General features: G+C 53.6%; 1 protein-coding gene across 2 annotated transcripts in view; it reads right to left on the bottom strand.

The window, feature by feature from the left end:
- The window catches only part of TRAPPC9 (trafficking protein particle complex subunit 9), a 483,860-nt gene that overhangs the window by 370,767 nt on the left and 86,553 nt on the right, over positions 1–26,540 (bottom strand). For both annotated transcript variants that reach the window (XM_059165548.1, XM_059165549.1), the window contains 4 exons: positions 18,531–18,657; positions 9,368–9,513; positions 3,382–3,467; positions 68–194 (listed from right to left, as the gene is read on the bottom strand). In XM_059165548.1, the coding sequence (XP_059021531.1) occupies positions 68–194; positions 3,382–3,467; positions 9,368–9,513; positions 18,531–18,657 (486 nt within the window). The remainder of the gene's footprint in view (positions 1–67; positions 195–3,381; positions 3,468–9,367; positions 9,514–18,530; positions 18,658–26,540) is intronic.

Raw genomic sequence — 26,540 nt, 5'->3', positions numbered from 1 at the left:
CCTCAGCGGGGCAGACAGGGCTTCGGGAGTCCCGTTCGACCTGCAAGCAGAAAGCCGGTCTCCTTACCGTTGACAGTAATCGTTCCAGTCGTCTGCGGGACCCCAACAAGAGTCACCGGGTAAAGACCGGACTCGGCAGGCAGGGAGAGCGCCGCAGGCAGAGACTCGAACTCCACTCCGCTGGTCAGGAGCCCCTAGAGCAAGCGACAGCGGCGTGAGGGACACAGCTCACACGCCGCCGTGTCACCGCGCCCTAGGGGCCGAGGGCATCGGCTGAGGGACAACCCCAGGCCTGTGGGGGTAGGGACAGCGATGCACGGCCGTCATAAAGCCCCGCAGACAGCTGCGGCGACAGCCAGAAGCATGCTTCACACGCACAACTTTGAAAGGGAAAGCCCGTGGCTGTTTGAACAGCCCCATCTCGACATCAGCCCTGCTGGCTGTGCCTTTCCTCTGTGGTTTTGTTGCTTTACCAAACTGGAATGTAAATGTAAAGAAAAATAAAATATGTGAACATAAAGAGAAAAAGGAAGTACGGAACTGTATCATCAACTACTATACCTCAGCACGACTATGAATTATCAGTTCACCTCACTACGTGCCAGGCTACACGCGACAGGAACGAGACAGTGTCCCCGGTTCCGAGGAGCTGCCCCAGGTTATAGATGTGTGGGGCTGCCCACGCTCAGCACTTCTCAACACTGTACAGAGGCCCCGCCTGGCACAATAGGCAAGAAACAGAAACTATAGGGAGGCAGACAGTTACTCACAAAACACAAAACTGTAAATGTAAAAACCCAACGGAACTGACAGTGGGACTTGAACTGGCAAGTGCTTCCACGAAGTCACAAAGTCAGCATAAAGAGAAGCAGAGGTATTTCTATCATCTGGCAATAAACAAAAGAAATTTGAAAATAAAACACAAAAACACCATTCACTAAGAGATCAAAAATGTCCACCGCGAGGGAACAGAGCGATGAGCGCTGTGTACTCGTGGGAAATCTGCAGCCGGCCGGGGAGTCGCAGAGCCCAGCCCCGCACATAGGAGAGGCCCCGGCTCCTTCCCGTGTTTGTCTTCTGTATGGGCCGCAGCCTGTGCAGCCCTGACCCCACTCCACATGCTCCAGGACGGAGTGAGGAAGCCAGCGCCATGGTGCTGGGACCTCAGTCCTCCACTGGGCGAAGGCGAGAGAGGGTCCTGCACGGACGGGCTAGGGCTGGCAGCACCGCGGCAAAGTCTGGCTCGTCCAGTTCTGCATGTGTATCGTGCACATGCGTGTGTGTGGGCACAAGTGCATGTAGGTTTATATGTAACTACACGTCTACGTGTGCATGCACACCTCTCCTCTGTCTACAGGAAGCACCCAGAAGCAGGTGCTCTGGCGGCAAGGAGCACGCCTGTGCCACACTTTGAGCCAAAGCACAAAACGATCTGCGTGAGGGACAGGGGCGGTGGGCAGGAGTGCGGGCACAGAAAGCACGTGGACGGCTACTGTCCTCAGGCAAAATGCACCGCATTTCATCTCTTCTAAAAATAGCGAGAGCGAATATGACCGTCTGTTAACAGTCGTCAGATCTGGAAGGTGGGTACTGGGGAGCTCCTTATTCCCCGTTACCATCTCACGTGCTTGAAATAGTTCATAACTTCATTTGTTAATGCTTGAACTCTTTCATAATTTCATTCTTTAAATTCTGACCATGATTTGTGGCCTACCTTCTAGTGGCAATTTTTATTTTACTCTTTGTTCTTCCTAACTTTTCATTAAAAAGCACATACTACTTTTAAACCAGATAAAAAAAACTACCTTTTTTTTTGGAAGAGAGAGAGTGCAGGGGGCAGGCCAGTGGGGGTGGGGGATCGGCAGAGGAAGAGGGAGAATCTTAACCAGGCTCCACACCCAGCACAGAGCCCAAGGTGGGGTTCAGTCTCACAACTCTGAGATCACGACCTGAGCCGAAATGAAGAGTTGGGCGCTTAACCAACTGAGCCACCCAGGTGCCCCTGAAAGCTACTTAAAAAATTTTTTAAAAAGTGTTAGACCAACGGAGCATCTGACACTTGAGGCACTTTGGGGGAAAATCCTCTGAGCAATTATTCCCTGCTCAAGCCAAGAGACAGAAAGTCATTAAAAGACCTGACCCGAAAGCCAAACCCTAGAGCCAGCAGTTTCTTGCACGACAAGAGGGGGACAACACGCATCTCCACTGGCTTGCTCTCTGAGTGACCTCAGGGCTGTAGGCCTCACATGCATTCAAGTTTCTCAGAGCTCTAATGAATTCTAGAAACCTCTGCCTCACGCCGAGAGCTGGTCCTCACCTTCAATAACCACCAGTCGGCCTCGTAACCTCCCGCTCATCATTGATTTCTCAGCTGACTCCTTGTCTCTCCCAGAAAGTCCCCCTCAGCTCTCCACGTGGGCCCTAGAGCACCTCGTGCACCCACAGCACTGACCACGACAAGGACCAGGTCCTTCAAGTGCCTTGCCCACGGCCAAATACACGGCATGAGCAGTCACCAAGATAGCTTCACAGAAAGCCCCACTCCTTCCCCTGAATGTGAGTCATAAAACTCTAACGGAAGACATGAACCATCTCACAACATCCTTTGCAAGAGTCTGAAAAAGTCACGAAGCAGGACCACCTGCTAATCCATAGTATTAGGTAACAACCCAGAACACCGAGCCGCACCGCATAGCAACACACGGCACTAGGTGATGAGCCACAGTACGCAGCAGTGCTACATAACAAGCAGCACACAGAAGACTTGGGACACGGGACCTGCACGGCAGGCGGGTGGCTCTGGTCTGGGACCTTCAGAATGAGCCTGGAGAGCCCATACACATCTCCTTCCCACTGACCACAGAATTAGGTGAGCGGCTCCAGCAGACAGCTCTACAGAAAGAGCCTTTAATGCCGGCACCAAACACGGAAACAGAACACTGGATTTAAGCGTCGAGAGAACGCTCCCACTAGCGGTGCGATAATTTATTCTCCTACTGTCCAGACCGCGCTCTTCCCTCTAGCCCTGACCGTCTTATCCTCTTGCAGCAGTAAGGTAAGGCCCACACGGAGCGGCCAACAGAACATACACTTTGTAACCTCCGCCGATCTCAGGTGCATTTCAACACGATCACTCCAGGGCTCACAGCCAGTCACCCACACGCGACGCGACGCATGTGCCCAGCAGGGGTCTGTTCACTGATCCAAACGCTGAGCGCCAAACACTAAAGGCACGGGAATGACAAGACGTGGTCTTCCTTCACAGAAACCTCTTAATCTTTGGCAAAACAAATATAAGAACAGATCTATACCATGGGATCCATGCCACAGATATTAAGTAAGAAACAGCCCCCTGTGAAGGTGGTGGCGGCCAATACGTACCATGTTTTCGACTCGGAGCTCAAATGGCATTGGGTTGTACACCATCAGCTGGACTTCACACACGTCTCCTTGAACCCACTGGAAATCTACAGATGCACACACAGAAGAACCTAGGTATTAGTTGGGATTTCTGCGTATTTCACAGGGTTTCAGATTACTCCTCTGGCGATTTATTTTTCCAGTGAAACAGCAGGCGTTATGTTCATCTTTAGATGAAGTCACAGCTAGCGTGACTGCAGCCGGCTCTGAACAGGCAGGTCAGCACTGCCCCTTGGATGCTTCGTCACAGGAGTTTCTCACCATCTTCGGAACGCTGAATTCAGGCCAGGGTGTCAAACCCAACTTTACAAATCAGCCCAGACAGCGCCATTCCTGGTACCAGCCTGTACGTCACACAGACCTTCATTGGCCCAGAGGCTGGTACTTTGGAAGACGGTGCTGCAGGCCACTTTAAGTGACATACAGAATGACTCCTCTGTACCCTCCATAAGAGGTCCCACTGCACTGAAGGTAAATCGAGGATAAATCCCTGCTCACGTGATTAATGATGTCGGAAAGAAGACAATCTCCTCTCCAAGCCTCAGTGTGTCAGATCCCATGGGGGAGGCCCCTCCTCGAGGTTCTATCCCAGAAACCACAGACTCAATCCCATCCAACGGCTGCCCAGCATTAGGCCCTCCGCACTCGGAGCCACGCCACACTCTTTACACAACATTGGAGGGACCGGCCCGGTAGGAAGCTGCCCGGATTTCTCACTGCTTGCCCAGCACCTAGGACAGTGCATGCAACGGCTGTTTGGAACCTTCTCTCCTCAGCTGCCAGGTCCTTTAGGAATGTCACCTCACCTGACCGTCAGAAGAAGCCTCTGAGTCAGTGTCTCTTGTCCTCTACTGCACCCAGGCAAACGGGATCTGGTCTGAGGGGGTGAGGGGAAGACTGCAGGGCCAGGCTGCAGTGCACAGCCTGTGCAGGCCAACTTGACCTTTACACTGACCTTGACCTCAGCACTGAGCTTGGCCATGTCCCAAAGTCCCAGCGCAAATGACAGAAAACCCTTTACCTCTGTGCTTGAGCTCAGGACCTGAGCCACAACACAACTGCACAGAGCTGAACTGGGACGGTGGCAACACTAGCAACCAGGAGACAGAGAGATGGGTAAATTATTCCAAGTTACCGTGCAGACGGTCTCGACAACTGTGCCCAGGGCTTTCTTCTTCTCACACACTCCACGCCCCCTGCTGTGATGATAACTCCCCCAATTATACACAAAGATTCATTTATAGAGATTGGAATTTTAGGTTAAAGATACGTGATTCTTCAAAGCTCTAGGCAGGTCTTTGCTGATGAGAATACTCCGGAAAACATATTAGAAGCCACAGAATATAAATTACATTTTCCCACCCATGGGTATTCAACAAATAGCATGCATGTTGGCCGAGGCGTCTGTTACGTTTCAGAAAAAAATCCTGCATCATCCGCTGAATTTATCCTCAGCCCAGATGAGCAGGGCTCCTGACTGTGATGACTAAGCCATTTTCCAGAGAAAGAAATCCCTGGGCTTTGAGTCCTAAACCCTGGCTGGAGACTGAGCCGGGCACTCACTAGCTGTCCGACCACTCGGCTCCGTCTTCACTTTCTCATTTGCCAGCGGGGCGGAACACCGGGCTGCCTGTGCAGTGGCACCGATCACGGGACAACGTCTGCTAAAGCCCTCGCAACAGGTGAGGGCGTTACTTCCATAAAAAGAAGGCTCCACAATTTGAGAATGGACAATACAGAGGCCGGACTGGCCCCAGGAGGGTTAGGGGGTTGGAGCTGCAGCCACATGGGCCCAGGCAGAGGGGGCGGGGGTGGGGGAGGGGACTAATGCTGTGCTGTCACAGGCTCCGAAGTCTTCATAATTTCTGAAAAGGGGCCCCACAAGTCAAGTAGCTAGTCCTAAGAAGGAGTTGCACACCTCCAGTCTCCCAAGTAACCTCCGCAAGTTTTTCTAAACAGAATGAGTGAAAGCTTCCTAAAAACACTCTTTAGGGGAGAAAGCATATGGCCAACCCCAGCGAGGCCAGAAACTCCCAGAGGGCCCAAAGGGGAGAAGCTTCGACTTGACGTTGGGTCTAGGTCTGCCCAGAGAGTGATTTGCCCACCTCAAAAGCCAAGAAGACAGGGGCGCCTGGGTGGCTCAGTGGTTTGGGCTGCTGCCTTCGCCTCGGAGGGTCATGATCTCAGGGTCCTGGGATCGAGCCCCGCATCGGGCTCCCTGCTCCGCAGGAAGCCTGCTTCCCTCTCTCTCTCTCTCTCTCTCTCTCTCTCTCTCTCTCTTTCTCTCTGCCTGCCTCTCTGCCTACTTGTGATCTCTGTCTGTCAAATAAATAAATAAAATCTTTAAAAAAAAAAAAAAAAAAAAAGCCAAGAAGACAGAGGCGGAGCAGGACCCGAGTCTTCCCCTCCAAAGAGGCAAAGGAGGCTCCCACGGGCAGACAGGCCCCACTCAGGGGAACGCCACAGCAGTGTGTCCAGGAGCCCCCGGCCCTCTCTGGCCTACCACGGTGCCCGCCCAGCTTCCCTGCTTCCAGTCCTCTCAAGCTTGTCCTCCGGAGCAGGGGCCCCTGGGCTGGAGGGGGAGCCTCTCAAAACCACCAGACTGAAGACAGCAGGTCAAAGACAAACTTTCGCCACAAATGCCTGCTGTGTCCCCAGACAACCAAGAGACACTTGCGGCTCACTGTGTCACTCCTCCAGGTTAACAAACACTTACGGCCAGCACTGGCCCCTCATCAGATGCCGGGAGCTGCCGGACCACGGAGCCGGAGCCACCACCACAGCCCCCCCAGCCAAGGCTGCCGCAGCTGCCACCACCAGCACAAGCGGAGCCATGTCACCTGGAACCACTGCCACCACCACTGGTAGGGCCTCCAGGAGCAGAACGGCCTCCACCTTCCTGCACCTTCAGCCCACGTGAGGGCCTCCGTGGCCGACCCAAGAGCACCCGGCTGGCAGGGAGCAGGGGAAACGTGGTTTTCAGGCTTTCAGCCCAAGCAGCACGGTGACAATGGCGGGTGGGGGTCAGAGGACCGAGCGGCCGTACCTGGCCACCAGCAAACCTCTGTGTGGCCTGGGTCTGTACCCCTTACAACGCCTGACCCGCTGCGGGGGTAGTTCATGCCTGCGTGACAGACGCAAGAGCACGCGGGCAACATCGTCACCCAGAACGCAAATGGAAAACACTCCCACACTGTCAGAGAAAGCTCAAGGCCTCCTCATTTTAAACAGATGAGAAATAGTCAAAGTTCAAGAAAGGCAAGGGTTCCACACTGCAGAAAAGGAGATTTTTCTCCACTTCGGCCCAGCTCTGTTTATTCAGTGGCACTAATCAGAGCCAGCCGTGGTCTTATCTGTGGTCCGCCTGCTCGTTCTTATTACTGCTCGAAAGGACTGCTGAACACTTCCCTCCAGCTTCTACCCACACCTCATGACAACAGGGACGTGACTGCTTGTCACCGCGAGAACCACAGGGCCACGGCCATCACACGCCTCGCCAACAGGAGAAACTCCAGGGAGTCTCCTGCTGGAAGAAAGACGGAACCAACTGAGATACGCACACGCGCATGCGCACAGATAGATACACAGATACACGTGCGTGTTTGCACATTCAGATACACACACAGATACACGCACACACACAGATACACGGACACATGCACACAGCAAATGTGTGCATACATGGACACGTGCACACACGCTCAGGGACTAGTAGTTTGCTACACACTCGGGGCTCCAAATTTCAGAAATTTATCAGAATTTACAATTCGATGCCATTTTTCAAGGACATGTCCCCAAATTCCTTCCTCTACTGTCTTCTTGTTTTAAATAACCAACAACAGAGCCCCCGAGCCCCACCTTGCTCTTGGAGAGACAACCTCACCATCAAGGGAGCCTCCAGGGCACCTTCCAAAGTTGGAGGTGGGCCCAATCCTGCCGGCCCTGTGCTAACGGCCCATCCAAGCTCAGCAGGGAAGCCAGCAGGTCCTGCTGGTGACAGTTCTACGGTTTGAGACAACTTGATCTACATCTCATCTTGACCTCCCACTCATGTGTCTCTGGCCTGCCTGCTGCCTGCACTGACCCGGAACACCTGGGCAGGGCCGGGACGGTGCACCATGTGTGCTCTGCACAAGGGAGAAAACCACACTTGCTCCAAGAACAATGAGCTGAGCTACAACGCCCTTGGATCAAGCATGGTGTGAATAAAGAAGGGTTTGTTGTAACACAAGAGCAGCGGGTCTGTTTAGTGCCCCAGCCCACTCATGCCCTCTGTCTCAGGAACAACCTGCTCCCTTAGGAAACACTGTGTTTTTAAGGTGTTCAAATAACTAATTGTGAATAAGGCTTATTATGAGATGCTTGCAGCTGCGAAGGAATTTTAGAAACTCTCTAGAAACTCTTCCCTGAGACCATGGGATGTGCCTAACTCTCAAACTGTCCCTCTGGCCTTGAGCCCCACGGTGCCCGCCAACAAGCACGGGAGCAGCACGAGCGAGCCAAGGCCTGCTCCAGGTTCTTGAGCAAGTCACCTAAACTCCCTGAATCTCAGTTTCCTTACTGTAAAATGGGGTTCATAATAACTTTTATTTTATTTTTATTTTTATTTTGTTTTATTTTTTCAGTGTTCCAACATCATTGTTTATGCACCACACCCCGCGCTCCATGCAATACGTGCCCTCCTAAATACCCACCGCCGGGGGTTCATAGTATCTACCCACTCCTTCCCGCATCTGGGCAACACTCTCCTAACCGCCGTCAGCATGGCAGTGAGCAAATGGACGGAGGGGACAGAAACCGACACACAGGGACAGAAGGACTGTGAAGAGAACCGGGCCTCGAAGGCACGCAGCACTGGGGGGGCATCCCGTCTGGGGACGGCCCGGGGAGGAGCCTTGGCAGAGGGCACAGCCAGGACCAAGACTGCTCTGTTCCTAGAACAGACCCGTGTGGCTGGGTCTGAGGAGTGGGGGCAGCTGAGAGGAGCCGCAGAACAGAGGCAGGCAGAGCGCCGCAGGGCGCCGCGGGGGAGCTGGAACCTCCGGTAAGTGAGGGCACCTGCACTGGGGATGAAGGCCCTCCTCAAGCCAGCCTGCCTTTCTGCTGTATCCAGGGCACGGGGTTCTGAGTAGAAATAAAAGAGAAGAAGAAAGCACTGCACTTCAAAAGCAGAGAGCCAAAGCTTCTCGGGTCTTGTGCTGAAACTCCTCCGAGAGTGGGCAAGCACCCACCAGAGACGGGCCTCTCCACCCTTTTGCTTTGACACGGTGACACACAGGCTCACGACTGGCAGTGACCAGCACCATCATCCAAAACGTCAGGGGGGCCCGAGGGAGCGGGAGCTGGCCAAGAACGCCTGCAGCCAGGCCAGGCCTCGGGAAGGACAGAGTGGGTGCCACAAGCCCTGGGCCTGCTGGGAGGAAGGAGGGGGGCAAGGCTGGGACCCAGTGTGGAGCTTGGCACATAGAAAAAAGCACATTTAGAGTCTCAAGAATGTATGCGGGCTCCTGCTCTACTCCGAAACGTGGCTCCACCGGTCCCCAGTGCCCCACCAGACCCCTCAGAATCGGCATCTTCAGCTCCCAGGCAAACAAGGCCTGGGCTACAAGGGCCAGCAGAGACTGTCACATGGTTCCCGTTCCCCAGGCTGGTCTAAGTGCAAGTCACCCTCTGATCTCGGACAATCCTGAAGCCACTCTGGGCTCAGATGATCCCTCTCCTGTTGTCCTGATAACAGAGGTCTTCCAGTTTCTAGAACTTCCACAGACTCACCCTGGATGGAATCGGTTTTAAAAAATAAGATCTAGCCCAGGGTTCTGACAATGGCAGCAAAGTGCATAAACCGAGATGAGCTTATCCAGACATATGGGAACAGACCGGAATCTAGAAAAGCTGCTGGAGGCCAGGCGGCACGGCACAGCCGGAAAGCCAGGAGGAAGGCGCCTACCTATCTTCTTGTTCCGCTCTTCCCCACGGTTGTGGGCGATAATTGGTGAGTAGATGAACGGGCTCTTGGTCGACACGTTCTGGCCCAACAGGCTTTTCATCTTCTGTGGCCGGAGGCTGGCAGGAAGGTTCAACAGCTTCACATGCCTAGGGTTTCAAACACAACACAAATACTTCAGCAGCCTTGTTAGCACGGCTCCGACACAAATACTATCAAATACCATGTGTCAGAAAAATGGTCTGTGGCGTAACAGAGGGAAAGGCACTCCGGCTCGGCAGGACAGAGCAGATCATCGCTGCACGTGGTCACTCGGGACCATCCCAGGCAGCAGCCGCTCCCCGCACCGGCTCCGGCAGCCTTGAGGACCAGGCCGAAGTCCGCACCACACGGCCCGCCAGCTGTATGACCGTGCACGGGCGCCTTGCCTCCTTCCCCCCTGGGGCTCCTCGTCCACAGAACGCACCCAGGGGCCTGCCTCGCACGCTCCCGCGAGGGTTCGCATCAGGGCTCGGGAGCGACTGCTCAGCAAGGCCGGTTCTCTCCTCCCGCCGCCTGCCTCCCTCCTGGCGGCCGCGCCCCCAGCACACAGGAGAGCAGCCCCGACTGGAAGGGCCAAGGACTCCACATGCAGAGGTAAAGAGCGCTGTCTGCGACACGGAGAGCCAGGGCGCCTGTCCATCAGCACAGCCTGCGTTCACGCCGCCCTCCCCGCCACGGAGGTGAGCCCATCGCCACTCACACTCCCATCGGTCGGCCGTTTACTTGGCACTCACGGATGTGGGCCTCCGGAGCGCATGCGGGTCCCCGCTCACCACCCTGTACACATCGTGTCAACGAGACGTCCCGGCCACCCTCCTAGCCTGGCTTCCATGACCGACCCCCACGTCATCGGTCAGGACACGGACACCACAGAGACAATAAACTGCCCAAATCACACGCTGGGAGCTGGTGACAGCTGAAACCTGGGAGGCAAACGGGGTTAGGTTCTGGAATGTTCCGAGGCAGGGACACGGGGTGGCCCAGCGGGGACCCTGCCCGCGCTCCTGTCCTGTGTGTGTGTCGCCTCCTTGCAGGCAGGTAAGGCCGGGGGGGGGGGGGGGGTCACGCGTGTCCCCCGGGACTTTTCATTTTATTTTCCTTTCAGCTCCTTCAGGATGCCTTTTTTCATATTTTTTTGTTTTTGTTTTTTCTTAAGTCCTCTCTACACCCAACATGGGGCTCAAACTCACAGCCCCAAGATCAAGAGCCACATGTCCCACCAACAGAGCAGCCGCGTGCCCCTTTTCAAAAAATTGTTATCAGTCTTGCTGGATAAAGTATTCTTGGCTGCATGTTCTTCTCATTTAGTGCCCTGAATATATCTTGCCAGCCCTTTCTGGCCTGCCAGGTCTCTGTGGACAGGTCTGACGTTATTCTGATGGGCTTCCCTCTGTAAGTAAGGAGCCTCTTTGCCCTGGCGGCTTTCAAGAGATTATACCTACAATTATAATTCCTCATATATATTGTCATCCATTCATCTGTTGACGGGCGTGGGGTGTTTCCGCACTTGGCCATCATGAACGACGCTGGGATAAACACGGGGTGGGGTGCACACATCTCCTGAGACCCTGTTTTCATTCCCTTTGGACACATACCCAAGAAGCAGGATTGCTGGGTAGGGCTCTGTTAATGTGCTGAGGAACCTCCACAGTGGTCAGACTGATTTGACCCCCCCCAGCACTGCTCGAGGCCCCCTGCCCCTTGCCCCCAACTTCCAGATGACCGCCGCCACAACAGATGCGAGGGGGGATTTCATCGCGGTTTCCACGTGCCTCTCTGTGATGGTGAGCAGCGTCAGCGCCCGTCGGTGCCCCCCGACGGGACGTCACACAACCAGGAGACAGCGCTCTGAAGCAGCGCCCCGCCCTCCAGCTCTCCTCCCCCACCGCAGGGATCCCGGAGGCCAGAGGTGGGCAAGGCGGGGCAGAAAGGGACACAGGCTCTGGCGCACTGAGGAGCCCCGGGGTCGGCCCTGGAAAACTGTCCGGCTTGCACTGAATTTCATGTGAGTGAGACATAAGCCCTTGTTGTAAGGGTTAATCTTTCTCTGATTTCAGGGTCAGTATTCTGGCCATGGCGCAGACTAACCTATATTGACTTTAAAAGACCCCGTTTCAGAGTCCACAAAGCAGTGCGCTCTCGCTGCAGGGATCCCGATGCCTGGGGCAGTCCTGCCCTGAGCATGCACACCCCGCCAGCCCTCAGCAGTCGCTCACAACGCCCCACGCCCCTCCCTGGACCATCACTGACGGCCACACACATGGCTCCTGTCCGTCTCCCACAAAAATCCACGGGAGCAGACGGTCCTCAAAGCCAAGGACTGTGTCTCGTTCTCCTGCTCTGACTCCCTTGTCTTCACACACACTCCGCTAAGCTCTCTTCATGCAGGATCGGAATCACTTAAAATTTCTTGCCTGTTTCACTTCAGCTGTGAGCTCTCCAGGGCAGGGGCACCTGGGCACCCGGTGCCTGCTACGATACTTTGATAGACAGCTCAGTAAATACTGAATGAATAAATGCCCAAGAGTTAAGTTTTTTATTTTTTTAAAGATTTTATTTACTTATTCGCTTGTTTATTTATTTGGGAGGAGGAGGCAGCAGACCCCCCACTGGGCAGGGAGCCCGACTCAGGGCTCGATCCCAGACCTGAGCTAAAAGTAGACACTAACTGACTGAGCCGCCCAGGCAGCCCTGGCTCTTGTTTGTTAGAATCGCTTCCTTTGCTCGAGAGCAAGAGAGTGTGCGCACTCCAGCCGGAGAGGAGGATCAGAGGGAGGACAGAATCCCAAGCAGGCTCCCCGCTGAGTGCGAAGCCTGACGCAGGGCCGGATCTCACAACCTGAGATCATGACCCGAGCCAAAATCAAGAGCCGGGTGCTCGACCAACTGCACCACGCAGGTGCCTCCAAAAGCTGAATTTCTAACTCAGCTCCCAAATCGTTCAAAATGTTGAACTCAAGCCTGAGCAGCTCGTATTAAGAGTTTCGACCCCAGCCGTTTGCAAGTGTGCCAAAAACACCCGTGCGCTGTGCCTGGACCAAGACGAGCACACGTGAAGCCGGCCGAGCCAGCAGGCCTGGTGTGGGTCTCCGGCCGCACACGCCCAGCCCAGAGGCACTCTCCGGCAGGCAGTTCAGTCCGCCGGAGAAGCAGATTTAGGGAGTGTGCAGACGCTGACCACCATCTAAAGGACCCGCCCGGTATGGGGCTGGCGCAGACCGCTTCACCCGTGCACCTCAATCTTTCCACCTATAAAACAGGGACAAGCTCGGCTCGCTGAGGACAGCTCCGTTCCCTGTTCTGTGCTGCCACATCCTCAGAGGGACAGTCCTGACCTCACGGTGCCCCTCCCTCACTCCTCCTAAGGGAGGGGGCCAATGTGGCAGGAGAACCGGGCTGTGCAATACTCAACCCCTTCTCTTGGGGCCATCTGCCCACAGGGGGCACTTTCTGTCATACTGTCCCTACAGAATGAAAGATATGGTCAGCCAGAAAAGTAACCCAACAGTGGCCACGGGGTTCATGCATAACTCGAAACTTAGTATCAAATACCTTCTTATGAAATGTATCCTATGAGAAAAATAATCACACAAGGCACATGACCTACAGGACACAGCTCCTTCAGCATGGATCCCCCAGAACCAGTAACCCCACATTCAGTCTACGAAGCCGCCTACAGGAAAGAGGAGTTCCAGGGATCAAGTGTCCAAAGCAGGACTTGCCTGGAGAGATTTGGTTCGGACACTGCCGCCGGTCGGAGGCCAGCTGTGCTCAGCGGGCTCCGGCTGACGGGACCGTGCGGGGCCCTGCAGGGCAATGGCCGGGGGCCTGATCTAACACCCACGGGCAACAGGAAGGTCGGGGAGACCGGCTTACCTCCTCTCCCTTGGTTTTGAATCCACCGACCTTCCTCACAGCAGAAACATACCTAAGAACCCGCGAGGTATCTCTGCGCAGATGGACAGTGACTCACATGGCCACACCTGGCCGGGCACGATGGACAAGGCTGGCAAGCGCACACAGGCCACCAGGTCAGTGACATGTGAGCGCCTGTTCTCACTCCTGACAGGACCACACGCCTCTCACGATCCCCACAAAGCCTAGGGTGAGCTCCGTCGGGGAGGTCACGGGTGTGGAGGAAAGATTCTGGACATGCTGCACCTGAGGAGGTCCTGGGAGCCCCACCCGGACTGGGATCTGGGAGTCCGACCGTCCTGTTTCATCAACCAAGGAAACCGCCCGGACTCTCACGGCCTTCTAAGCCCTTTTCTGAATAAATACCTGTCATCCTGACTCAGACAACAGAATCAACTTAAAAGTTGAGCGTGTGACGCTTGATCGTGCAGCTGTGAGTGGGAGCCCCACGTTGTGTGCGGACATGACTTGAGAATTAACTCTTTGGGACGTCTGGGAGGCTCCCGGTCTCAGCCCAGGTTGTGATCTCAGGGTTCTGTTTCAGCTCTGTGCTCAGCAGGGTGACCGCCTGAGGTCTGTCCCTCTCCCTCTGCCCCTCCCCCTGCTTGTGCACATGGGTGCTCGCTCGCTAAGAATAAACAAATGAGAGCACCAAAGCCACTCCAAAGCTACTCAGAGGTCATTCTAACCGAAGGGTTTGGTCCTTGCCCATTAAAATACCCTCATTCACTCTAGAGCTCTCTGCCAGACTGAAGGAGCTCAGTGTTAGCTCATCAGAACCAACCAGCTAAAGCCCCTTCAGCCTGCCTCCAGTCCCCCCTCTGGAAAGCCCCACGGGTTCGCTGGAAATGACGTCTAAGTTTTACATCATTTCTTCCTTAATAATTCACAACTTGCGATGTATGAACAGTCTACATGACCGTTACTTGCTTCTGTGTACGTTACTACTTTATGGAGAGTTCCAGAAGGAATAAAATAAGATGGCTTCTCATCTTAACGAGACTTCCTATGCGCTCGCACTGGCCAGCGGGAACTGGATATACAGGTTTGGAGGCTTCCTGCTTGACTGGCTAGTGTGAGCTTGGCTCTTGCTTGACTAGGACTGAAGCCCCAGCATTCCCCATGGGGCCAAGCCCATCTCAGGAGTGCAATAAATACTTAATTCACTGAATTTCAGAACAGAATCATAGCAGAGGTAGATTGTGGCCCCTTCTTTTGGTTAACTTGCACCAGGGTGACTTTACACCACTTCGGGGTGAGCACGGTCACGCACCCAAGCCTACGGGCGGGCAGGTGTGTCCTGTAAGCTGCCGAGATGGTTTTACTGCCCAAAACTAGGCAACTCCTCAACAGGAACAACGGCTCCAGACATTTCTCCTAAAACCACAGCTGCAGCCAGGAGGCACCACCAACATCAAAGCCCCTTGTGTCTGACGATTCCACCCAGCAGGTCTGGTCACTGACACTTCTTCCATGTGTCTTCAAACAGACACATTGCTGAGCCCTTCCTCGCAATGCTGGCTGGGGTTTTTTCAATCAAACCAATACAGTCCATGTGTCGAGGCCCGAGTCCTTGGAAGGCCGTCCTAGGCCACAGTGCAGCACGGCCTCCGCGAGAGAACCGAGGGCGGCCGGTCTGGGAGGAGGGCGGCAACCCCACAGGCAGTGCGGGCCGCTGGGCACAGCGCGCAGACTCCGAACACCCGCCCGCTCTGCGTGCCCCCAGCAGCCATGTGGGTCCGGCAGCCTCGGTGGGCATCCGAGAACCCCCGCCCTCTCTGTCTGCTGCTGCACAGACAGCGCCGCTCTGCCTGACTCCGTAAGGGCTTGCTCCTGAGGAATCACGCTCAGGGCTGATGTGCCGCCCGCTGCACAGCTGGGACAAGCCAGGCCATTCGAGCACTCGTCTGCATCAGCCCGGGCTGCTGTGACTGATGACCAAAGACAGGGGCCCTTGAACAGCAAACATTTCGTTCTCACAGCTCCAGAGGCTGGAAGTCCAAGATCGGGGCGCCAGCGCACTTGGGTCCTTAGTGAGGGCCCTCCTCCCTCCTGGTCCCCTGGCAGCACCTCCTCACTGTGGCCTCACGTGGGGACGGAAAGAGCTCGGGCCCCTTCATCCAGAGCCAAACAGCAGCTGAGTTACCGTGCAAAGCACACAGGAGCTGCTCCTATCCCTGTCCGGTGGCTTAGGAACAGGACTCACAGAGGAGCCAATCCTTCAACCAGTCTCAAAGGATGACTAAGTAACAGTGGGCAGGGGCAGGGCAGCAGAGACACCTCAAGCAGAAGAGGACACCAGAACAAAGGAATAAAACTCTGTCCCACACTCTGGGACCCTCGTGCTTCTGCAAGGTGTGCGGGGCTGGTGGCACCAGAGGAACGGGAGCTCACATGAACTCTGGAGACAGAGCAGGCCACAGACAGCCTCATGAGCCACGCAGGGCAAGCACGTGGGGTTCTGTTCTGTGAGACACACGGACTTCCCAAAGCTTCCACAGGCATTTCCTTACCCTTTGCCAGCAGCGCTAATTCTGCCGTGCGGTAAAGAGCCTGTCCACTCGGCTTCCTACATGTGATCACATGCAGTGACAGTTCTAGTTTGTAATGAGATCAGGCAGGAGGGATGCAATCAGTGAGCCACGGGGACAGAAAGAGCTTATCTTCATAGCTGAGAGTCTCCAAGAACCTTAAGAACATGTCTACACACGGTAGCAAGTACATAAAACCAGTTTTTCTTAAATGGTCCGTGACCACGCCAGGCTCGGGAAACACACCAGGACTCTGGCCAGGCTCAGCTAGTAGGTCAGAGATGGCTCTCCAGTACAGGCCGCGCAGACTCTGACAGCGAAAGAGATACATTGCCAAAACACTGGTCACCGCAAATTTAATAGTATTTGCCAAAATGTCAGACTATTATGTCTCTGCCCCATCTGTTGTAGTTTGTAGGCAGCTAAGGGATTAAAATGTCAACATCACAGTATCTTTATCAGTCAGTTCGCTGTTGGAAAATTCAGGAGTGCTGGGGCACCTGGGTGGCTCAGTAGGTTAAGCCTCTGACTCTTGCTTTCGGCTCAGGTCATGAACTCCAAGTGGGATCGATCCCACATGGGGCTCTGGGCTGGATGTGGAATCTGCTAGGGCTTCTCTGTCTCCCTCTGTCCCTCCCCACTCCACTCACGTGCTCTCACTCTCTCTTAAAAAAAAAATAATAATAATAGTAACAATGAAAATGTAGGTGTAAACGGTCTCCCAGGTAAGAACTGAGATCTACTGCAGCTCAGTCTGCACCGCCACCATGTGGTTCCATGAGGAGCAATTTCAAGCCCATTTTAAAGATTACAAAACTGAGGCTCACGGAACCAAGGCCACATGGTAGTTAAGAATTAAGCCCAAAGCTTCTAACTTCCATCTAGGGCTGCGTCTGGGGTCTCCCTATGGAGAAAAGCACTTTTCCTCCTCAGTCCCATAACCCGCTAGGATCAACCCACCCAGTTCCACTGACAAAAGTCCTGACGGCTTTGAAATCTAGACGCAGCATCAAAATCCTAGAATGTTCTCTTAGGTTCAGGATTTCCTATTGTGCAAGGCTGCCTAAATTTAAGAACGATCCAGATCAAGATGAAGATGAGAAATAATTAAGGCTTTGCTAGTCATCAATTAAAAAAAATATGTACCATGCCCTTAATCCCAAATCAAATACATTCTTCGTGAAGTCTTACAGAAAGGCCCAGCCAGGACCCTGACTTCCTCAGTCTGTATCTGCCACAAGCAAGCACAAGGCAAAACAAAAGCAGCACATACGTGCTCGGGGCCGTCCGCACCGCGGGCTACGGGTCTGCTCTGAGAAATTCCAAGTTAAGCAAGAGCCCCTCTTCAGGCCTCGGCCTAGGCTCTGGGATGGGGCAGCTCGCCAACCATGCCCGATGAACTCCACGCACACCCATCGGAACATCTTAAAATTCAAGGGTAGCCTGCTGGGGACTTCTGTGCACAGGGATGTTCTGTCCCACCTCTCAGGGGCACGCGATCGTCACCTTGACAACAAAACCATGTCATGTTGGCAACGCCACACGTGCTTCCAGTGAAACGCAAGGAGAAAGCATGCCCATGGCTATCAAGCAGCACACCACAGACGTTTCCACGTTCTTTTCCTAATAACCTAATGCCGTGGGTTTTAAAACTTCCTAAGCAAACAGAAGCTACGTATCTCTGCAGGCCCTCCCAGCGGTATTGCAAAGCAGAGCGAAACCCAGGAGAGACGGCCAAGCCGGGAGTGTCTCCGAGGAGGTCACGTCTTCAGTCACAGCACCTCTGTGAACAGCAAAATGTCCAATTCCACTGCTTCCTTTCAGTCTTCGAACAAATCTTTCCAAAATTCTGAAATCATCATGAAATTAGCTCCTAAACCCTTTCAAGTGCCCACTTGGCATGTACCAGAGGACCCTCACTCCCTCCAACCCCAGGAGCTGCGCGGAGGGACGGGACACAGTGGCAGACCCTGGAAGAGGCCAGCAGCACATGCTCCGGAAATCCCAGGACGCTTCTAACCAAGGGCAGGTGGAGGGCAGCAGGAGGAAGGAGCGGGAAAAGCTCCCTAAAAATGGGGCCTGGGCTGAGTCTGAAAGCACGAGCGTGCAGAGAGGACAGAGGCTTGGCAAAGGCCCCACAGAACAAAGGAGCAGCTACGCCCACTCCGGTGCTGCCCAGGCCTACAGTCTGAGAACTCGGGAAACTACTGGAAGAGGCAAGGTCAGGCTCATGTCATCACCGCAGAGGTCACGATGTGGGGTCTGGAACCAGGCACCGGCACACCAGGGTCCCCACCCAGCTCTGCCTCTAGACAAGCAGGTGACCATGGGCGAATCGTCTCACCCACACAACACCTACATGGCCTAGTGCTGCTGTGGAGACGTAACGAGATAACGAACCAGACACCGGCCCAATCCATAATGGAAGCTCTTGGGGCACGTGGGGAGCTCAGTCCATTAAGCACCTGACTCTTGGTTTCGGCTCAGGTCATGGTCTCAGGGTTGTGAGATGGAGCCCCACGTCAGGCTCCGCGCCCGCACTTGAGATTCTCTCCCTCCGCCCCACTTCCCCACTCTAAATAAATGCACAAATAAAGAAAGAACATTTTTTTTATGGCAAAGGTCTGTAGCGCACGGCAGCAGTGAAGGCCCCGGTCCGCGCGGGCTGCCAGCCGTACCTGACGATGGGGAGTTTGGTGAGGGGCACCGGAGGCAGGGCAGGGCCGCCGGGCAGCGTGAGGACCTCCATTGTCCCGGGACACTTGCACGTGTAGTTCTCCAGGCTCTGAGTCACATCTTTCTTTTCTGAAGAGAAATTAAAAAAAAAAAAAAAAAAAGAGTTAATTAACAAAACTTAGGGGGCTTTGGAGGTCTGGGGGGCTGGGGGCAGTTGAGCAAAATAAAATCCTTAACACAATCCAGGACAGTCCTTTGGGCCTAATCTTCTGACAGAAATAAAGGGGCGTTGACCACAAGAGACAAAAAGCAAAAGCTTTAGTCACTTTATTTAAATAATCACTAGCAACTGCTCTATTTTATGGGTACACAGGAAAAAAGGAAGCTACTGTCTTGTAGAAGACTTCATTTCCCAAGAGAATAAATTCTTACCAAATTCCAAGAAAGCCAGCGGGCCAGCAGGACTGGAGAATCAGGATATTTTATCACCAGACAAATACTTTTCCACAAATTACTCGAAACCAAGCAAAATGCCAGGCCCTGTCCCCAAGGAGTTTACGGTCCATCTATATAACAGACATTGAAGGGAGTAACTCCACAGCAACATTTTTGGTACAAAAGTAGAGCCTCGTGAGGTCAGACTGTTTGCTCTGCCCTACCCGTCCCTTCGCGAGGAGGGAGAGAGGATGCGAGAATGCTCACCCGCCGTCCCCAACATGCTCTCAACACGTGCTCATGGACTTCGTAACACTCGGAGCTCAAGAGCACGTTCCACACCCCAAAACGGGCAATTACTCCGGAAGACGAGCATTACGACGCCCTGTCTGCAAACGGGAAGGCGGAGACCCAGCCGGTTAAAGGGCTTCTACAAGACCTTGTGTTGGCCCCACACGTGTGGTCTTCTCACTGACCCTTCAGACGAACGAAGGGAAGCAGGAACTGGGGGCCGGGTGGGAAAGGGAGCTCACTCCATCTCCTTCCTCCGATGCGTCCAGCAGGGAAAGGCGGGGTGCTCGGGGACCGCAGTCATAGAGGGACTCAGCACTCCCACCCGGTGAGGCCTGGGGCAAGCGGAGTCAGACTCGTGTTCAGAGGAACGGCTCAGCCGCTCCACTGGGACCTGTGAGTGCCTTGGGGGATGTCACCTCTAAGGAAACTACCAGGGACGGAAAGAGACGAAGCAAGAGCGAGCAGTGGCCGCAGGCGTGCGCACGGCGCACAGTGAGACGGCGGGAACTGGGAGGCGCGCGGCAGCACCGCCAGAGAACACGAGGCCGGCTCTCCTCGAAGACGAGGACCAGAAATGGCAAATATGCAGGCAAGGACACACACTTGAACTGATCAGCGGCTGCCCAGGCATCTCCTGTGCCTGAGCACCATTCTCCGGGGAGCGTGAGGCCAGGAGGGTACCCAGTTAGCTCTGGACACGACACAGTCGGGCTCCTCGGCCAGATGAACAAAACTCCTTAAGTAATGACATCGCCTTCGCCGTACAGACGATCAGTCTCCTGAAGGGCTCCAGCCCACAGCGTGTGAACGACCTAACCTGCCTAAGCCTACGGGCAGTGCTCCCAGGCCAGCCATCCCACTAAGCTGAAGGACGCCCTCTTGGTAAACCCCCGCCAAGGGAAGGAGCAATGAACGTGCCTGTGGAGCCCAGAGCCGCCCGCGAGGCCAGTACGTTCCCCAGCTGAGCGGCAGACTGGCTTCTCCGCAGAAAAGACCAGCGACACCGGGAGGGCCGGCAGGAGGGTGCAGCCACAGCGAGCTCCTCTGGCTGGGCCCGCTCACGAGGGAAGCCCCGGCCCCCGTGCTCCCGCCCCTCCTCTGGGTCTGCTCATCCTCCACGTGGGGGATGAGCCCACTGCGGGCACTGTCAGGGCTCTGCAGAAACCGGGCAAGCAGGTGCGCATCTCAGTACCTCCCCGTCCGCTGCACCGGGGGGCTCCAGCCAGACCGCCCCTTCTCCTTATCCTCCGGCCGGTGCAGTGCGGTCTGCTGCTCCCGCAGGAGCCGGGGAGGACACGCCGGGAGGGATGCAGCTCCTGGGACGGTGCTCAGCACCCTCTCCTGCCCCTGCCCTTCTCATCACACTCCCACCCAGAGCGCCTAACCCTTCTGGAGCTTCTGCCAGGCACAGGACCCACACTACTTCTCAGCTCCGCATCACTTCAGTGAGGTTTCCGGACTGAAATGCTCGGGGGCCGCTGCCGGTATGGCCCACCCACGGGAAAGGTCCCATGGACCTCTCTCCTCATGGATTGGAGCATGTTATACATTGTTGCCCAGATTTGTTATTTTATCAACGATTACAAAATGGTGATTTTGTAATTCTCTAATTTCTCTGTACCTAAAACCCAGAATGTGTCTCTAAGGAAGGATTTTTCCCTCATCCACCAATTGGTTACCCTGAACCACAAATGATCCGATCAGGAGAGTCAGCGAATAGGCTTTCCCGGTACCTACTGCAGTAGAGAAGTACCCCAGAGGTGACCGGGGCGTTGTGCGTGCGTCAGTATCATTACAAACCGGTGGGTCTATGTACCTGGTATTGCCACTGATGCCTTCACACTCTTTCGGATGTTCAAACTGCCCCGTCTTTGTCCCGTGGGAGCCCCTTCATATTCATTCCTGTGTCCTTAGAAAAGACCCCAAAATGCATCAACGGCTTCCTCCTTCTAGCTCATTTTCAGCCCCAGACCTAGAATAAACCATTTCTCCAGGCAGTCCTGGATTCTTCTAGAGTAAAACCACGTTTCAATCAGAATGTGGAGTCCGGGTTGCTCACTGCTCACTGCCACGAGATTCTCACTGTCTCTCTGGACCTGGACAAAAGGGGCAACTTATCAAAGTTTTTAAGCGGTGACATAGTAACTGATCTTGCCTTTAAATTTTGGTTAAGGCTTAGCAACTAAAAATACAGTTTACTGGAGTACGAGTTCCTTAAAGAGAGAGTCTTGTCATTTTTTTCTGTCCCCTATGAACTTGTCAAGAGTGCTCAGGAAATAGAAGGTATCAAAGGATCCATGTGTCTGCTGCTCGGCTGACCTTATTTCTTCTTCAGAAAGGGAGCAAGAATCATTCTTTGTTCAAGAGTAAAATAAAAGAGGGGTGTCTGGGGGGTCCAGTGGGTTGAGTGTCCAACTCTCAATTTCAGCTCAGGTCACGATCTCGGGGTCATGAGATCGAGCTTCGAGTCAGGCTTCACACGGAGCGTGGAGCCTGCTTAAGATGCTCCGTCTCTCCGCCCCTCCGCCACTCCTCCCTGTCCCCCACCCCAGAAATAGAGTGAAATAGAAGAACAAAATGAACACGCATTCTCTGTCCACACGGTGCGGACGAGCAGCACAGAGCCAGCAACCAGAGCCGTCAGCACAGCGGCACTGGGCTCCTCTCACGCAGAAGCACCACGGGCTCGACGTTTCGGGTGTCCCAAGTGGAAAGAGGGCACGGTGTCAAACAGAACGTGACTTCACAGAAGCAGGGTCAGTCTGGGAGAAGAGCACGCAGGAGATCTGATTTCGCCAAGAAGGCTTCCAGAGGAAGAAGCCGCACTGCTCGGTCACGGGCCGCAGGACCCGGGGGCAGACACGTGAGCACAGTACTTGGAGGCGTTGCTGTTACAGGGCAGAAGGACAAGCACAAGGACATGTGGCTACAAGGCCCACGGGGGGCAGGGAGGGAAGGGAAAGGGCGCAGAAGGAGCGCTCATGTACGGCCTGAGCCGCCGGCTGAGAAAACCCAGCGGAGTGCTGCCGAAGGCACGGGTGACGGGGACGGGCTAAGAGAAGACATCAGGGCTGACGGGTGCGGGCAGCACAGGGGCTCTGGAGGGAAACGGCGAGTAGTGAACAGCTCTGGTTGCAGGGGGCACAGTGGAGAGGGGACCCTGGCTTTGCAGGGCAGTGACTGCCAAGCAGACGCCTCCCATGTGTGGGAGAGGATGCCTGGGAGACTGTGACGTCTGCCTCGGGGACCTCGCTGCCGGCAGCGGAGGACGGACCCAGGTCTTCCCCGCAGACAAGGAAGCCCTCCTGTCTGGAGAAGGAAGGTAGAGACGCTCAGAGGTGAAAGGGCAGTGGGGGGGGAGCATCCTGTTCCCCCTTTAAAGGCGACAAAACATTAGGTCAGTGCCAATCTGTGAAATGAGACTGTGGATTGATACGAACGCTACCAAATAATTACTGATTTTTTAAATTAATTTTTAACTGTAATATTAACGTTGTGATCATAAAAGACAAAGTCCTTTCTTTTAGCACTGCATACTAAGGAACAAAGGCACGAAAGGAAGGGATGCCTTGGGGTTTTCTTTAAAATCATTCAGCCAGTAAAGTAAGCGAGAGATGAAGGGAAGGTACAGAAATCTGGTCACCCACGGGCCCAGAGACTGACGTATGGGCATCCACGTTACTACTCTGTGTACCGTCATGGCAGAAAATGTCTCATACAAAAACACTGAATGAGTTTGGGGAGGTGAGACGATTTTGCTCAGGAGAGGAACAGGGTTGGAGTTCCGATCCAAGCTGACCGAGTCCTCCTGTCCCCGCAGATTGGCCCGGACGGACGGTAGAAACCCAGTGTCAGGACAACACAAACAGAAGAACTCAAGGCCACAGTGGTGCTAATCCGTGTTCCACGTGCCAAGCTGGAATGAAGCTTGTGATAGACCTGAACATTCCCATAAGCATACGATTTGATCAGAGAAGTGATGACTCCTTAATTTATTCACTACAAATCAATTGCCGTGGTCTTCTCCGGCTGCCACAAGAAAATACCATCAACGGGGTGACCGACATCATAAGCACACACTTCTCATCGTTCTGGAGGCTGGGAGGCCCTGTTGAAAGCCCATGTCCTGGGCTGCAGCATATGACCTTCCCACGGTGCCCTCACAAGGCCTTCCTCAGCACACGTGTGTGTAGACAGAAAGAGCTCTCGGGGCTCTTCTTCATCTCCTAGGGCGTCCATCCCACCATCAGAGTCTCACCCTCAAGAGCTAATATACACCTGATCACCTCCCAAAGCCCCTACCTCCAAATCACCTTGTGGGTAGTGAGAGCTTTGACATGGGACAAACGTTCAGCCCATAACATCGCCATAAATCTTGTCTAATCTTGATCAAAACACCCAATGATTCTTTGAGTCAAACTAGAGTACCTAATGCCCTTGAGAGTTACTTCCCATCCCAGAAATTAAAGAAATCATGCAAAGAGAACATCTGTAAAGAAAGCTGCCACCTAACTAAATTGCTTCTTATAGGAGCAGAGAATACAACCTCCCAAACTTTTGACCATAAAAAAAAAAGCCACAGGCCATTTGCCATTTCGAGAGTGACACTGGACTCACCGAGCGAGGGGACGTGGGGCTGGCGGGGTGACCAGCATGCAGCGCGGGGCACGGGGCTGGGTGTGCTCCGCAGGGCGCCGAGCAGAAGGGAGATGCAGGAACACAGAGGCCAGCGCCCATGGCTCCCGGCACAGCGCTTCTGAAGCGCTGAGTCTACAGCACGGAGGAGCTGCCCAGAAGGATGAAGAGACCTGAGACGCTGGCCAGTGACAAGGCAAGGGCACTGCACGAAGGCGGGGAGGAGTCCTGAGCACCATGAAAATCACCCGAGAGGAGAGCGTGCAGGCGGCAGAACACTGGAGGGCCCGAGGACAACGTTCTGGGCAACACTGAGGTCAAGGGCAGGGAGAAAAGGAAGAAGCAGAAGATGAGTTATAAAAAAAAAAAAAAAAAAAAAAAAAAAACACAATGCCAGACGTCCAGGCTGAGACTCCAGAAGCCCAAACATGAGTGTTCGTGCAAGAAGAGAAATGGGGACGACATGACAAAGAGGCCGACGAGGACACAGAACTCCTGGGGGTTCGGTGACACATGTCCCCGTCGAAGGGGGCTCTGGCAGGCACAGGAGCCCAATGACAACCACTCCCAAACTGGTGGTGGGAAGTGAGTGTGCAAAGTGTGCCCGGGCGGTCAGCAGAAGAGCCAGGCCCCCTGTCGGGGGCTGTCGCGTACACTGTCACACTGCTAGATATTAACACGTCCCCCTGGTGAAACGCTATCACCGCCTGACTGCAGGATCCAAGACGGGATACGCGGCTCCCAAGCAAGACTTGGATTTTATTTTAAATTAACATACAGTGCGCTATTTGTCCCAGGGGTACAAGTCTGTGACTCATCAGTCTTACACAATTCACAGCACTCAGCATGGCACATACCCTCCCCAGAGTCCCTCACCAGCCACCCCAGCCCTCCCATACCCCCTCCAATCCAGCAACCCTCGGTTTGTTGCCTGAGGTTAAGAGTCTCTTGCAGTCTGTCTCCCTCTCTGGTTTCATCTTATTTCACATTTTCCTCCCTTCCCCTATGATCCTCTGTCTTGTTTCTCAAATTCCGCTTATCAATGAGATCATATGATAATTGTCTTTCTCTGACTTACTTCATATAGCGTAATTCCCTCTAGTTCCATGCACATGGTTGCAAATGACAATATTTTTGATGGCTGCATAGTATTCCATTGTATATATACGCCACATCTTCTTTATCCATTCTTCTGTCGATAGACATCTCAGGTCCTTCCATAGTTTAGCTATCGTGGAACATTGCTGCTATCAATATTCGGGTGCACATACCCCTTCGGATCACTACATTTGTAACTTTAGGGTGAATACCCAGTAGTGCAATTGCTGGGTCGTAGGTAGCTCTATTTTCAACTTTTTAAGGAACCTCCATGCTTTTTCCAGAGTGGCTGCACCAGCTTGCATTCCCACCAACAGTGTAGGAGGTTCTTTCTCTGTATCCTTGCCAGCACCTGTCGTCTCCTGACTGGTTAATTTTAGCCATCCTGACTGGTGTGAGGGGATATCTCACTGTGGTTTTGATTTGTATTTCCCTGATGCCGAGTAATGTGGAGCATTTTTTCATGTGTCTGTTGGCCATTTGGATGTCTTCTTTGCAGAAACGTCTGTTCACGGCAAGACTGGGATTTTACGCTCAGGCTTCTCAAATCCAGCACTCTTTCCACCATATCGAGTGACTTCCGTGGACATCAGTGTGCCCATTTCACAGAGAGGGAATCCAAGGTTTCATTCAGGTCACGTGACTTTCCTGGGGTCGTTCAGACACCAAGTCGCTAGATTACATTCAGACTCAGAGCTACGACTTCAAACTCTTTTTTCCACTTTGTCACACTGCCCACCCAAACTGCCCAATACATGAAAACACAGAGGAAAACACAGTTATCCTGAAACAGACACTCTAACATGTCCATCAGGGTGAGCACCTTCCTTGGCCAGAAAAACCAACTCAGCTTCTCTTCATCCTGCTATACATCCAGACAGAATAATAGTTCCACCGCAAAGGTCAAGACGGTCTCAGGTGTCACCACTGTAAAGATTAGTGATCTGCCAAAGAAGCAGGTACTGACTAAGCCGCGTCACCCACCAAGACTAGCCCTTCCTTAACGCGCTGCTGATGGACTCGGATAAGCGCGCCGCGAGCCACTCCAGCTGCCTCCCACTGTCCAACTCCATTCCTGTTTCTCACTCAGTTTACACAGTGGCAGGTCAGAATCTCTGATAAGCAATCACTCAAGGACACCAGGAGATTAAATATTTTCCTTGTTCTCTCCAAGTACGTAAACATGCTCTATCGGAACGAGAGGCAAATACATCAAGCCATCAGCTCATTATATCATCGTCTATTTAAAGCACTAGGAAATATTGAGTATCTCTAGAGATCTCAATAAAACACCCAGAAGGGGAAGGTATCTTAATAAAGACATCATAAATAATCAGAAAGAATCATATCTGTGTATCCAATTATGAGGTGATAAGCTATAGTACAGTCACAGGCAAACTTACACAAGAATCAACCTTTACAAAGAGTATGCAATAATATGGAAAACCCCTGTTATGTGGAAAATCAGGATGCAAAACTATATTTATAAAATAAATATAATTTTTTAAAGATTTTATGTATTTATTTGACCGAGAGAATGCAAGTAGGCA

Source organism: Mustela lutreola, chromosome 3 (genome assembly GCF_030435805.1).
Source record: "Mustela lutreola isolate mMusLut2 chromosome 3, mMusLut2.pri, whole genome shotgun sequence".
In the NCBI taxonomy this organism is placed as follows: Eukaryota; Metazoa; Chordata; class Mammalia; order Carnivora; family Mustelidae; genus Mustela; species Mustela lutreola.
This window is presented reverse-complemented; position numbering and strand designations above follow the sequence as displayed.